Source organism: Aquila chrysaetos, chromosome 18 (genome assembly GCF_900496995.4).
Source record: "Aquila chrysaetos chrysaetos chromosome 18, bAquChr1.4, whole genome shotgun sequence".
Taxonomy (NCBI): Eukaryota; Metazoa; Chordata; class Aves; order Accipitriformes; family Accipitridae; genus Aquila; species Aquila chrysaetos.
In genome coordinates, this window is record NC_044021.1 from 22863068 (window position 1) to 22877326 (window position 14259).

The window sequence follows — 14259 nt, forward strand, 5'->3', positions numbered from 1 at the left end:
AAAGCATATTTGTATGCTGTTAACATCCCAAATTGGCTTAAGTTAAAATACACCGGAGCAAGATTAAACCAAAGCAAAGAGAGTGGAAAAAGAACTAATGTTTTCTTTTCACTGTGAACAATGTGGTTTCATCAGTTTTTTGTTGTTAGTATGTCATATGAAAATACTGTGCTGAAGCCTACTATGCAGGCTGTTACAATCTCCTAAGTGAGACTCTTTAGTATAAATTTCTTGGCATCTACTGAATTCCCCTGTTTATTTGACTGAAATGTTTGTACCAGGCTTGTTCTTGTTCCATCTTCAGTGTTTGAACAAGAGAGAATTTTTTCCCCTCTTCTTTTTTAATTCCTTGGTTTTGTGGGTGGGTGTAATGAAGTTTTATAATCCTGATGAACTGATAGTAACTGGGTTGAACTTAACACAAGAAGAGGCAGATGGTACCTACACCTCCTTTGCTATTCCTAAGACACCTATTGCCATCGTTCAGCAGCCTCCGCTGTTATCATCTTGGATGTCTGCAGGATAGATGCTGCAAACTGCACTGCAGCTCACCACATGAATTTGTGGCACATGGGTTGGTGCAATCTGTTGTACAACCACCAAGAGCATTGGCCAGCTTTTATGCCCCAGGTTAAAAAAGCTGAAAACTATAAAAGTTTGGCTCCTGCCACTTTAAATATCCTAAGCCAAACTTCAGGAAAGTACAGCTGAGGAGTAAGAGTTTGGGTTTCTATTTTATTTCCATCGCTAAAGACTTTAGCTCAGAGTGCCAGACACAGGCAAGAGATCCCTGGGATGCCCAACTTCAAAACTTAAAGTCATGGAGGCTCTCTGCACTACCTTTTGTGCTTTCTTTGGTGTCCTCTCTCCCTGCTCTCCAGTATGCTAGTAATATTTTTGACTTTTCCTCCCTCTTCCCTTCCCTTTCCAGAATATCCATTTCACTGTATACTTGACCCTCGATCATTTTCACATCTGTGATTGAAATTTACCTCTAGAAGAAAGTCCAAACACCAGCTTGGGCACAAAGCACTTCCAGGCACTCCTAAACTTTAAGGGAAACTAGTCATGCCTGTGCTTTGTGGTCTGGGGCTGTCCCAAATGACATCACTGACCTTGGTTTGATGATTTCACTCCTGCGTGGGTGAGCCTCCAAACCACTGTTTTGAAAATGAAGCTCGTTTTGTTCAGAAGGAGGCTTTTCACCCTTACCACGTGGCATACCGCATAGTGTCCACATACCAGGGTTAACATGGAAGTCCTAATGGTTTTTCAACTTGGTGAGTTATGTGCCTCCGAATCTTATCCGACTAGAAAAAGTACAGCCAAAGCATCTTTTAAGGAAGGATGCTGCTGTTACTGTTCTCTAGTTCTCTCATTGATAGATGGGGTGTTGTCCCCGTCTATCTCTTTCTGCACAGGAACTAAGTGAACTGTGCTCATTACAACGTCATTACAGTTTGTAAGGTGGGTGGCCTATAACTGCATCTCCAAAGCGCTATTAAACCCTTGAATTGGAGTGTAGCCGGGCTAAAAAGCTTAACCAGTTCAAAGGCCAAGTGTGCTTACTTGCACGGCAATGATGGTCCAAGAATAGTTTCTTTTTTTCTGACTTCTCATTCATATTCCCCAGTTCGCCTCCCAGGATGACAGGCCAGCTGATATACAGCTGATTGTTTTATCAGCCATTTAAGAAGTGGCTTCATGGTATGAGGTATGGTCTCTTTCCCAATGCAGGATGTCTCCTCAAGAAGGTCTGTCTGCATACTTAGTATAGGATTATTTTTCTAGCCCACAGCAGTCTTGAAGGCTGTGGTTGTTTGCCTGGAGGGTTGGTTATTATTTGCTTTTTTTCCTAGCCTGCTGCATGTCGTGTGGGGCAGAGGAGGAGGAAAAGATGCAGGTGAAAGTCTTTTCATCTCTAATGTTTGATGTATAGTTAGTTTTGTTACTCTAACCTCATACAGCCATCTTAGGGTTGATGAAGGGATGGAAAATAACTGTAGAGAAGAAGTTTAGTAAACTTCTCTGCTGTACCCAGTCCATCTCTGAACTTCAGGATTCATGTGTGTGTTCCTCCGGTGTCCAAAAATATATTACTACTTCTGCTTCATATTCCCTACTGACTGAGTCACTAGATATTGATGATTGAATTCCTAGTGATTGATGTGGTAGGAAAAAAAGCCCCCAACAAAATCCCACCAACTGCCTGGAGATAGTGTGTTTTATTTCTATATGGAACATATCCCATGCTTTTAACTCACCTTGTAAATCCAGTTCTAACTTCTTGGGCACCCCAGTACACAGTGGTAGCTGATGCTCTTGCTATTTTGCCATGCTGGCTCGGCATCATGCTGTGACCAAAACAGGTTCTTCAACAGCCATTTAAGAAAAATATTTTTACTGCTTACAGCTTCAAAGCAGAGGTAGTTAAATAAAATATTTTACTTGGGCATGTTAAGTTACTGTCAAAATGTGTGACTAACTCTCATGACATGGCTGATGTTTAATGAAGAATCTTCTCAATTTTTTGCTCTTATAAGAAATTTGTTCACTGATCATGCTCATGTTTAAGAGTTGAAGTATAAATAATGTCTTAGGCAGGGTCCAAACCTGCCCAGTAATGGTTGTACAATCTGGATTTCTCTTAGAGTCCTTGATTTCCAGTTTGGTCCAATAGAAACATAAATTATTCCTGGATTAGCATGTATGGACAACTACAACTAATAAGTGCATGCATGCACATGTCAGATATATATCTTTTAGAGACATATATCAGAGACGAGCATGAATTTGGATTTTTGGTGCTGGTAAGAGAAATGAGACTTCCCTAGTGAATCAATTCTTTGGTGAAAGAAGTCTTTTTGTAGAAGGCATTTTAAGTGGGATTATTGCTGTCCTTTGTAAGGCTGATGAAATCCTCTCAGGAATTAGGTGACAATGTTTGTCAGTAAGAACACCCAAGTTGTGTCCAAGAGCTAAAGTGACTTTTGATCTCTCAGAATTATCTTCTGAGAGCCTTTCTTGATTACCTCTGCAAAACCAGATTTAACTTTATGTTCTGCCTCCAAAGTCCTTCCTACCTTCTGCTATATGAGTAAATAAAATGATTTTAGGTAGGCAAGTATCACTCTTTCATAAGAACAAAAAAAAAGTAGGCTGTTGTGTCTGACCCTCCTTTTAGTCTTTTTTCCATTTCTCAGTGAAGCAAACAGAACCATGTGAATCTCAAATACTCATGGGAGGGGAGAAAGAGGGAGAGGCTGTTGCTTCTTTTTTTTGGATCGAGTAGTGCCCAGAGACACTGAATAGAAAGAGGCCCCCATTGTGCACGAGCTGCACAGACGTGAAAGCAGCAGTCTGTTGGTTTAATACTACTGTAATAAATACGTGTATATATTTGGTAAGTCTGTAGTACGCTGCTGCAAAATTGTTGTTTGTCTCCGAGTAGCCTTCCAGGAAATGGGTTAGTACATTTGCATCTCTTGTTCACATCGCTCAAGCTTAGAGCTGTTGCCTTATTAAGTAGAGGAGCATGAGGGTGAGTTTAGATTGTTTGGGAAGCTGGCTCCAATGTGTCTTCCTCCCGTTTCTCTGGTATCGGTTCTTGCTGACATTGTTCTGCAAGGGAATTTCCCTTAGGAAGTAAGGTTTTTATTGGACTAGTGCTTCTCTGGAGTATGCATAGAGGAAAATAACACTGGTAACATCAGGCAGGAAAAAATAACCCCTTAAGAGCTCCAGCAGGCCTCCCTAAATATTATCACATGTTGTATAATACAGGGAATAATAAAAATAAGTAGTGATTATAGAGAAACACATTTTATATATGTTTTTGTTATCCACAAAGCCAGTATTACATTTGAACAAAAGGCCCTCACATACAATGTCAATTTTGCATTTGTAACTTTTATATGAGAGCACCAAATCTCATAGTTGTGTAATGCAGAAATATGGTAATCAGCTGATTAAATAATTAAATAATGAAAAGCTGTTGATAACGTGGTGAGCAATGTTCAAATACTATATGGAAAGTAGCAGAAAATCTGCAGGAAATGTATAATTACACAATTTGTTAAGCCTTTGTATTTTGCATTGACAAGACATCATCTTGTGTATATATATGTTTGCAAACGAAATCAGATGTTCATCATTTGGTGCTTCATTTGCTAATTATAATGTGGGATCCAATATAGCAATAAGCATCTACAGTGAATAGAGGCTGACTGTAGCTCAAGAGTAAGCTTTTTCCGTGTTTGAATCTCACTTCCAGGTGGACATGATCCCGTTTTTCTTTATTCTCTCTCCAAAATTTTTGACTCCCTGTTACAGTTCCAGCTGTCTGCCCAGCAGTCATTCTTAACTCATGTTTGAAACTTACCCCATTAGGAGTGTCAGGCTCTATCATAGCTGTTAAGCCACAGTCTATTTTAGTGAGATGTTGAGGGTCGATGTTGGAAGGGTACATCGGATCTCCTGCTTCAGATTTTGACTGATAGGGACAGGCAATAGGGAGAGAAATCTCCCTCTCACCTTCTATCTCTGCTCATGTATTAGCTCTGTGCAGAACCTTTGGACTCCATGTACTTCCCTGGGCTATCCATGCCTTTTCTCTGTATTTCCTCTGAGGGGCTGTTCCCTCGGCCATCCTTAATGATGTATTTCAGTCCCTGAATTTAGAAAGGTCAGCAACCCGGATTGTTGTTTATCCTATTAGCAGGGATGCAAAGAGAAGGAAATATTAATTTTTTCATTCTCTTACCTCCTTGAAAGTCCATTTAAAACTACGTTTGTAATGTGGGAGTGCTATACTTTTTTTTCTTCTTTCCCCAGGCAGCCTGTCATTTCCTCACCAGCCTTTTAATGTAACAAGCCCAGAGATTTTTCTTCTTGTTTTCAGTGGGGAGGCTGCAGTACTCCTGGAAATGGAGGTACCCATGTTACTCAGAATGTGACTTTGAACAGTTACCAGCACATCCAGATTTCTGGACTGCTGTGGAGGATTTGGTTCAACTTGTGCCTTCGTAAGCAAAAGTGCAGTTACTTTAGCTGGACAATCCAATGCAGGGGGGAGACTAGAGTGAGCTTTCTGTTATTTTATTAACATGCTCTCAGTTTAGGTCATCAGGAAACCTCCAACCAGTATTTATTTGAAGATGTGTCTGTCCAAGACAATATTATGATTAGACTTAAAGGAAGCAGAAAAAAATAGGTTTTCTTACTGAAACAAAGTGAAGGACACTTTTTATTTCCCCAGCCTAAAGAATCTCTGGAAGAGTAACCCAAGATAGGACTTGGCAAGTACGTATTATGCCCTCTGCCAAACAATGGCTAGAGATCTAGCAAATCTAGTTATTAAATGAGCTGAGCAGGAAGAGCCTGTTTGAAACTGCTTAGAAATACTAGCACTATGCTCAGCAGAGGACAAAAGACGCGGGGATTCTGAACTGCAATCGCAGAGGCCTCATGTCAGCTGAGTAAGATCAGAGTCAACAGTGGACGGAGCGGTGCGGGAGAAGCAGGAGAGGGGAGACGAGTGTTGTTGAGGCTCATATGCTGCTCTTGGCACTCGACCTACTCTTGTTATTGTTACTCTGCTTGGCTTTTAGCTGATAAATAAAATATGGAGTAGTGTCTAGAAACACAGACAGAAGAGACTTCAACTACTGCCTAACTGCTGTGTGGTGCAGTTGCCGCGTAAGAGCTACCTTTTTGGCATTAAAATGGGAACCTGTGGCATTTTATGGGCTGGGACTAGCAGTAATGCTTTACAGTAATAGGCTATGAATATGGTGGTTGAAGGAAGTATAAAGGTTTTATTCCTAGACAAATCTAGGAATGGCATTTAGACAGTCCAGGGAGTCTGGTCTGTAGCTGAACTGAACTGGCACCAGTTGCTAGAGCAGATTGCATAAGTGACCCAAAAGGGATGGCAGAGAATAGCTTTCCAACTCCCAAGAGCAGAGGGATCCTATTCAGGGAAGCTGTCTCAGCTGTCAGGGCAGTTCTTCTTCCATGTCAGTGGACTGAAAAATATCTCTATTTTTCCCTTTGCAACAAAAAGCAAAAGGCAGCTTTTGAAAGACTATTTTAAAAGTAGAAGAGCTTCAGGCTTCTGAGGGCTTCGTCTTCCAAAATTTTAATGATGGCTCATAAAAGCTAGTATTCTGCAGAGAAACAGTACAATTTCTGTCTTGCATTCTTCTGAAAGGTGAGTGCTGACTCAATAGGGAGGATAGTTCACTCGCTGTTTCAAAGCTGGGGAAGGCGCAGCTTTGTTCAGTTCTGTAACAGGATGATCCCTCTGTTTCAGTACTGGGGAGGAAGCGCTGCTGCTTCGTACCGAAAGCCTGTCTAGCGGACAGAAAGTTTTCCAGGAGCAGCGTGGTTGTGTTTCTCCGGGTAGGTGTTCAGCAGCTTCTCTAGCAGGTCTTCCCAGGAGGACGTTCGCTTTGTGGCAGCGTGTTTGCAAAGGGGGTGAGCCCTGAGTGACCGGGCTGTGCTGTGGCTTGAAGAAAACTGGGGAGAGCAGCAGCTTGTATTCTTTAGGGTTTCTGGGGCAGGAGGGGTCTCCCGTATCTTTTTACAGCCTGCCTTCGCTTCCCTTCCTTGCCTGGTGAAGGAAGGCCTCCGCATGCTTGGGGCTTGAATCCCAGCTCAGAGGCTGGGTTTGCGAATGGCTTTCAAACGTTAGCCAAAAATATTAGTCTGTGCATGTGTCTGTGGAGGCGTGGGGGAGGGAGCGTTGCTCCCTTGTGCAGTCGCACAGAACAAGCCACAATCTGGCGTGCTTTTGGTTATTAATAGCTAGAATATGGAAGTAGGGCAAATATCCATCCTGATTTATCCTGACCTGAATAATCCATATAGTCTTCAGGCCACAGACTAGCGATTCTGTCTCTAGCTGTCACATTCCTGAATTTTAGGAAGTGATATCTGTGACCATTTTGTGTCATGATGATCAATGTCACATTAAAGGGAGATGCCTGCAGGCAGGCGTGTGAGCTGTGTGAGCGCTGCTTGATTAGGGAAGCGCTGGGGTGGGGATCCTGCTCGCTGTCACTCCACGCTGTCAGGGACCACAAGACAAAAGATCCTGAGGGAGAGGTCACCCTGGCCTGGGGCTGCTCTGCTGGGGAGGGGGAAGCACGAAAGATGCTCTAAGAGGCAGGCCACAGGCGGAGGAGAGGAGTCAGAGAGCCGTAAAGCAGCACTGAAGGAGGCAGGAGACCTTTGATTCGGGAATGGGGAGGGAGGGAGGAGAGAAAGAGGGAGAGATGTGCAAAACCCCGTGTCCCTGTGGTTAACCACTCGTAGGCAGGATCAGGGTGTTCTGCGGGAGCGCAAACTGATCCAGTAATAATGGGGTGTTGAGATTCCAGGAATTAAAATTAAAATAAAGAAAGACTGATGAGACTCAGGAAAGGCTCCGTGGTGTTACTGGAAGTTGGGCTTTTTTTCTCCTTTTTGTTTCTAAAAGTCATGGATAAATTGAATCCCATATTTTTATTTTCCTCCCAGCTTGCAACATGGTGTTTTTCACACCTGTTTTTGAAATCACAGCAACTTTTTTGACCAAATGTGCAGATTCGCCATTGTGGCCTACTTACATTCCTAGCATGTGAAGAGAGACAAACAAAGGGGCATTAACTGTGATAAATCCAGCAAAAAGATGCCTGGAACACAAATCAGAAGTCCTCATTTGGTCAGGTTTCCCACTGACTTCCACGCGAACTGGCATGATTCTGGAGTAAAGCATGCAAGCTGGAAGAATAGGGTGCACATTTGCATCCTGTTATTGTTCTGAGTGTTATTCTGGTAACAATTTCTTTTGCTGGATAGGCATACAAAAAAGCAATAAATATTATTGCTGGTTGCGTTTTAGAAACTGCAGGCGTTAGTTGGAACATAGGCCTATTTACTGGGGGTAGAATGAGTATACAGGGAAACAAATCCTTGCCCAGAAGTTTTTAAAGCCTAATATTAAATCAAGATACAACGTAAGAAACAAGAGTAGCATGAAATGAAGATGGCTGTGCTAACAGTCTGCAGTTATTTAAGCCAGCTAATGAACAATTCAATAGCTTCAAATCATCTAGCGTTTTGTGTGCGTTGTGATAAGTTTCTGTTCTGCTTTAATTCAGATGAGTAAATACAAGAATGTTTTCTACCGAGCTAATTTCTGGAGTTGCAGTGTTTGAGTTATACCCAGGGCAGGTTAGCCCATTTGTAAATACTGTGCTTCGGTGTGTCAGTGCTTTTTGGGGGACTTTAAATGTCGGTATGGAACCTCGCAGATAGCCCTCCGCGCTGCAAAGTAGCCACGGTTGCCCGCCTCCTCCTTGTGCCTCCCTTCCCAAGCGCCAGCAGCCGAGGCATCTCCGAACGCCAGCAGCCACCTCGGTCCTTCTGCGGAAGGGGCTGGGACGGCACCCTCGCGTTGCAAGAGAGCCGAAGCTGGGCAGGAGGGGCTGCCGGCTCCCTCTGTTGCAATTTTCTATGTGTTTCTGATGGGAAGCGTGCGCCAGCACTCTGGGCTCTCTGGCTTTGGGCTTGTGGCGTTTGCGAGCCTGGTTTGTTAGCGGCAAGTTACTCCTGTCAGATTTCCAAGTAAACGGCAGACAGATACTTACCCCTTTGAGCTGTTACAGTTTGCCAAGTAAACGGTCTGAACTTTGAAATTTCTCCTTTTACTTTCTGCCTTCCTGACCCTGCCTCCGCCGACAGCAGGTCCCTCTTGTCAGGGGAATGTCCTCCAGGCACAGCACAGGGAAATGGAGGAGGGAAATTTTCACCTCCAGAAATCCTGTTTGGCAAGCCAAGGATGTCTGGGCCTGCGAGAGGGACTGCAGCGGGCAGCTCCGTGCAGCTACGACTCCTCGATGAGACTTTCCCTGAGACCGAACAAGATCATTTCCCTGGAGAGAGGAGGCAGGGTAGGAGCGTGCACATAGTAACTCGGCTGACGGGTGATAGCTCATTAAGCTGTCACAGCTCTATGGTAACAGCGTGTACGGCATCCGCATCGAAAGCAAACACGCAGGCTTTGATCAAGTTTGCTCTTATTCTACTAGCAGAGTTCAGCCCAGCCTGGGCTCCTCGGGAGCTGGGGACTTACTCTGCAGCTTGCAGAATAAGCCCTGTCTCTGCCTTTTCGGGGACACCTTCATCGGTTTTCTTGTTGCTGTGCCCAGTCCCTATCCAGGGCTAATGCGGAGGGTCAGCGTCGCCGTCCTCCGAAGCTCTGCGCAGGCAGCAGCCTGGGCTTTAGGTCGCCTTCTCTACCACGACCCCCTCGGTGAGGTTCTCGGAAGCCCCACTCTACCGCTGCGTGCACCTGAATGCGCAGGGAGGCTTCTGTGGTCTGCGGAAGGAGCGGGGTTTGAACAGCTTCTGTTGAGTTATTTTTGCATGATTCATACATGCCTTGGGCTTACATGGAGTCTGTTTATGACTGGGATGAAACATTAAAAATGCTAAAGTATCTGGTACCTCTGCTTGTTTTCCTCTTTAAGATACGAAATAAATTGCATCAAGCTAATAGTCTGAATTCTGGAATAAAGAGCATTAGCCACACTCCAGAACATATCACCTTTTTGCTTTGTGAAATGAACAACTCTGGAAATGGTGTTTGAAGACAGTTTTGCACCATGTGCTCGAGATGCTGCAAGCAAAGTTTTTATTAATTACAAAATAGAGTTGTTCAGTTTTGGTCTTTGGAAAGGGAGAGGACTTTTGGCCTTTAGGCATTTCTTTGGGGAAGAAATGATCCAGCTCTGCTGAATCAATGAGGTTTCTTCCATTGACTTTATACATTTTGGCTCATTTCCAATCTGACCTCCCTCAGCTGCTGTCTGGATGTTTGAACAGTTAGATCATCTTTGGCAGCTAGTAATATATTTTTGAATTTTTTTATACCAAAATGAATATCGATGTTCAGCAGGTTATCAAAACACAAGCTTACATTACTGCAAAGAAAGCATTGCTGTTTACTTTTCAAAGCCCAGTCTTGAATTTCTTCTTGTCTTGGGGAAGAGCACAGTAAACGATGCAAGGGAACAGAGGCACGGTTCAAATACATCCTTACAGTGAGAAGGTCTGTAAATACCAATATTTTAGGAAAGAATCTTTGTGAAGGATCTCTTTCACATAGGCTTCCCAAATGTTGCAGGGGGTTGCATCTTTTATATGCCGTGCAGGTCAAATCCTTAATAAAAGTGCCATTTTTCTTGTAACTTGTAAAACTTACAACTTTTTCCCCGAGCAAAGGCTTTCCCTTTCTCCTGCAACCCCCTTCGTCCAGGTGTGTGAGGTCTCTGTGCCGCAGAGGTCTTCTGCTCGTGGAGCAATTCCTCCTGGCTCCGGGTTAGACTTCGGTTCTGGTGCTGTCCGTCTCCTGCCCTTGTCTTTTTCCTTTGAAGATGACCGTGTGAGGATGGCAGTCTGCAACCGAAGGTCCGTAAACAGTTGGTAGAGCTGCAGTTGCAGGCTTTAGTGTGGCTCATCGACGTGGGACTCAGCCAGCCTAAAGGGTGTGCTGAGCTGAACACATCCCAGTTCCCTGTCATAACATAGAGTGTATACCCTGCCGACGATCATGGGTTTAGCATAGGTAATCACTGGTATGTTCTTTTAAGTGAGATTCATAGATGCTGATTACATTTACTGCATAAATTACTTCATTATTAAAATCAGGTCATTTGAGCCCCAAAACCATTAACATGCAAACTATTAGCATAATTTCATAAGCTAATAAATCAAGCACAGGAAAAGAATTAAGCGGTTCCTAGTGATAAGTGTTTCTTCAGAGATTAAGAAACACAATTTTCTTATGCATATATTAACATTTTAAAAGTGAATTCATGCAAAAGCAATTTTTCTGCATATATAAAACTTATGTTTAATAATCTTTATACTCAGCCTCCAGAGCTGTTTCAAAATTAATGTTTTTTTCTCAAATCACTGTACAGGAATTTGACGTTGAACCAGCTAGCCTGTTTTGATATACTCTACCTGTAAAATTCTTTATGCCTTTATTAAACAGGCCAAGTTAAGAAATAAAACGAGCCAAGATATGATTTAGAAGAAAAATAGCTTGGGTTCATCTTAAATAATGAACTGTTCATCCAAGGTAAATTTTGTATTCTTAGTCTTCAGCAGTACCAATGAAATTGTAATTATCTCCATAATTGCAATCTAGAACTGTGGTTGTCGTCTTATTAAAGTGGTGCATTAAAATTGATTTATTTCCCATTTCTTATGTAATAGAATGTAATATTGGCCAGAATAATGCAGAGATAGGCTTTTCTATTCACTTTACTGACTAGATTTAAAATAATACAGTAATACAACTGTAATTATTTGGATACACAAAAGTTGCAGGGAAACAAAGAAAATTCCAATGTAAATGAAACTGTAATAAGCAGCAGATGACAATGCCCAAGAATTTTACTGTGTTAGGAGATGTCCATGATTTATTTATGTTTAGCTGGTTTTGTTTTCCAGCTCCTAACCTACTGTTTTGGTTTGTTTAGTATATTTCTTTTTCAGTGTGAGGCACCCGATGACTTGCTCCAAGGAATAAGAGAATATACTGTTTTCAGAATGGCGCTCACCATACTGGGTATTTTGGGTCTCTTGCTTCCTAGAGCAATACCACAGCCTCTTTCTTTTCTAGCCCACATGTGAAAAAAGACTCAGCTAGGTTTCAGCAATTGCTTGTGCTCGCTGCTGTTTAATGACTGACTTGGCTGAGACACCACCACGCTGAGAACTGCCTCTTTGGGGAGGGGTTGGCTTTTTGCTGTCCGTCTCCTTGAAGAAGTTCACCCCGGGGCCAGCCGAGGACCACCGCTGGCCCCAGGGAGGTGGTGACGACATGCAAGAGGGGAATTGCGGGGACAGCCCTTATCACGGCAGCTGGTTGCCACGTCAGCTTTGCTGCAACTTGGAGACACAGCCTCAGCCGCAGGAGAGCCGGCGCGTTGACCCGAGCGCGGCGGCAGCGCTCACCCAAGTGCAGCCGAGGTAGCGGGACAGTCAGCAGACAGCCTGTGCGGAAGAGGAGGCAAAATGGGAACGTGTCGTGGTCACTCTTGTGACAGTGGCGTAGCTCGTGTGGTGCGGGAATTGGACCTGTGCCTCAGAAGAGCAAGTAGTACTTACCTAAATAAGGAAACAGCAGAGCACCGTCGATGGGCAGCTTTCCATGTCTGTTGTCCAAACCGTTCTTGTTCTGTGTTCCTTCCTCGCCTTTTTGCCCATCGGGAAGTACAGGGATGTTGTAAATCCCCCAAATTATTAGTGTTCTTCTTACCTTTCCCCCATTGGAGGATTCAGTGCCTCATTCCTCAGTTATGGTCTCTTTTACGTTCTTTGTTTCAAAGCAGATATTGAATTACTGCTGCAGTAAAGACTCCCGGCAGGTCTTTAGCTTGTTTGAGGCTGTCTGCGCTATTGTATATGTGTAAATCATTTGTATCTGTTGAGGATTCTCCTGGGCTGTGTTTCGGGTATGTCTTCAGAAGAGTTTGTCAAAACTCCATTCCAGGTGATAAACTCATTTTTCAATGTTTGCTAATTAATTGCACAGAGGAGATGGTGTATCTAGCACAGGGCAGGTGACAACACCCATGTGAAATGGTATTTATGAGAATTTTCTAATCAAAATGTGAGTAATCACAGTTGAATGATTATGGAGTATTTGGCAGTGTTGCTTTCCATATCGCTGAAGCTGAATATTAAAAAGGAGATTTGAAATCTCTTCTGGACAAATTGGCATGATTTGGGAGTTTTTACAACATAACAGTCCCACTTGAAGACAAATGGAGGCTACTGTGTAAATGCAAAATCTGACTTGATTGCTTTGTTCATATATAGTAGAATCCCATTGAAGTCAAAGGCAGATTACTCACCTGAATAAAAATTCCGTGTCAGGTTCCACATTTGCATGAATGAATATGTGTAAAAACAAGATTTTGAATTTCCAGGATTCTGTAATAATTATTCTCGGGTAATACTGCTATCTTCCCTTTTAAAACGCTAACGAATCTTTCTAATGTGGAACACCCAACATGATGTACTTTACTTAGCTAGGCAGCATCCTAATTTTCAGCAGTGTATGAAGAGGAAGGTTCCTCCAGGCAGTGTTTAGCACACCTACCCCAGGCTTCTGCTCTCGCTGCCTCTCGGAGGACTCCGTTCCCCTCCACGTGCTAGAGGGGAAACCTCAGAAGACATTTAGCAGGCAAAATGACGGCATCTCTGCCCAGGTTCAATGAATGTTCTCCCAAGAGAACAACAGAGAAACTCATTTGAACCACAGAATTTATGTTTCACTGTTGGTTTTTTTCACTGTTGTTGTTCATACTGGCATCTTTTCTCTTTCAGCTTATTTATCTGCTTTCTCTGTAAACTGTGACCGCCTGATGAAGTGGCAAATTCAGCTTGGAAGTAATTTCTAGTATAAACTAGTTTCTGGTATACCTGTTTATCAAGGCCCACTGAGCAGTGGAAAAGGATATTTAAAAAATCAGTCTCTGAATGATGGCTTATTACATTAAAAGCTTATTCATTCACTAATCTGACCACTTCTAAACTACTACTAGCACATTATATGCACTTTTCAATTCATGAAGGAAGAAAATGGAGACAAAAGTGGACTATGTTGTCTGTGCCTGGCAACGACAGTGCACATCGGTGGCAGGAGGATGAACAAAAGTTCAAATCCATCTCTAATGGATTCCCTTAATATGAAAAACTGCTTTATATGAAAGTACATATAGGGCTGCACTTTGCACACACAGTTCAGAGCCAGGAAGGCCAGGAAGAGCCCGGCTGAGGCATTCAGTTGTAATAGACTCAGTTTTCCTCCTGCATGTCTGCAGTGGCTGCTCCTGCTCCTTCCTATCATGCCTGCAAGTGTATGGGAGGGAATATTCTCTGGTGTTTGGGGAAGAGTGCTAGGAAATCAGCATTCCTGCTCTGGGGCACTTATAACCATAATAAACCCAACAGCGTTCCTCCTTCTTTCCCAGGAATCCAAAATACTTATGGAAATCCTGAGCTACTGCAGATTTTTCTTCTAGGAAAAAGATGTTGTCACCAAGATCTTTCTCATGGCAAGAATGGCTGCTGTTTGGGGTTTTTTGTTAGGTTTTTGTTTGGTGGTTTTGGGGTTTTTTTTAAAGATCTTTGTCTACAACACAAAACGAATGCTGCTTTATTTTCCTCCAGCACAGAAAATTCTGGTGAGGAGGG

The 14259-nt window shown here is 43.0% G+C and overlaps 1 protein-coding gene across 4 annotated transcripts in view; it reads left to right on the forward strand.

Moving 5' to 3' along the window:
* Window positions 1–14259, forward strand: part of LOC115352937 — a 72877-nt gene that overhangs the window by 57375 nt on the left and 1243 nt on the right. Inside the window, exons 4-5 of one of the 4 annotated variants that reach the window (XM_030041743.1) lie at window positions 6314–6402; window positions 8745–9434. In XM_030041743.1, coding sequence (XP_029897603.1) covers window positions 6314–6402; window positions 8745–9211 — 556 coding nt within the window. In that variant the 3' untranslated portion in view covers window positions 9212–9434. Of the gene's footprint in view, window positions 1–5503; window positions 6212–6313; window positions 6403–8727; window positions 9435–14259 lie in introns of those variants that run through there. The other 3 variants (XM_030041744.1, XR_003927336.1, XM_030041746.1) reach the window with 3 other exon arrangements.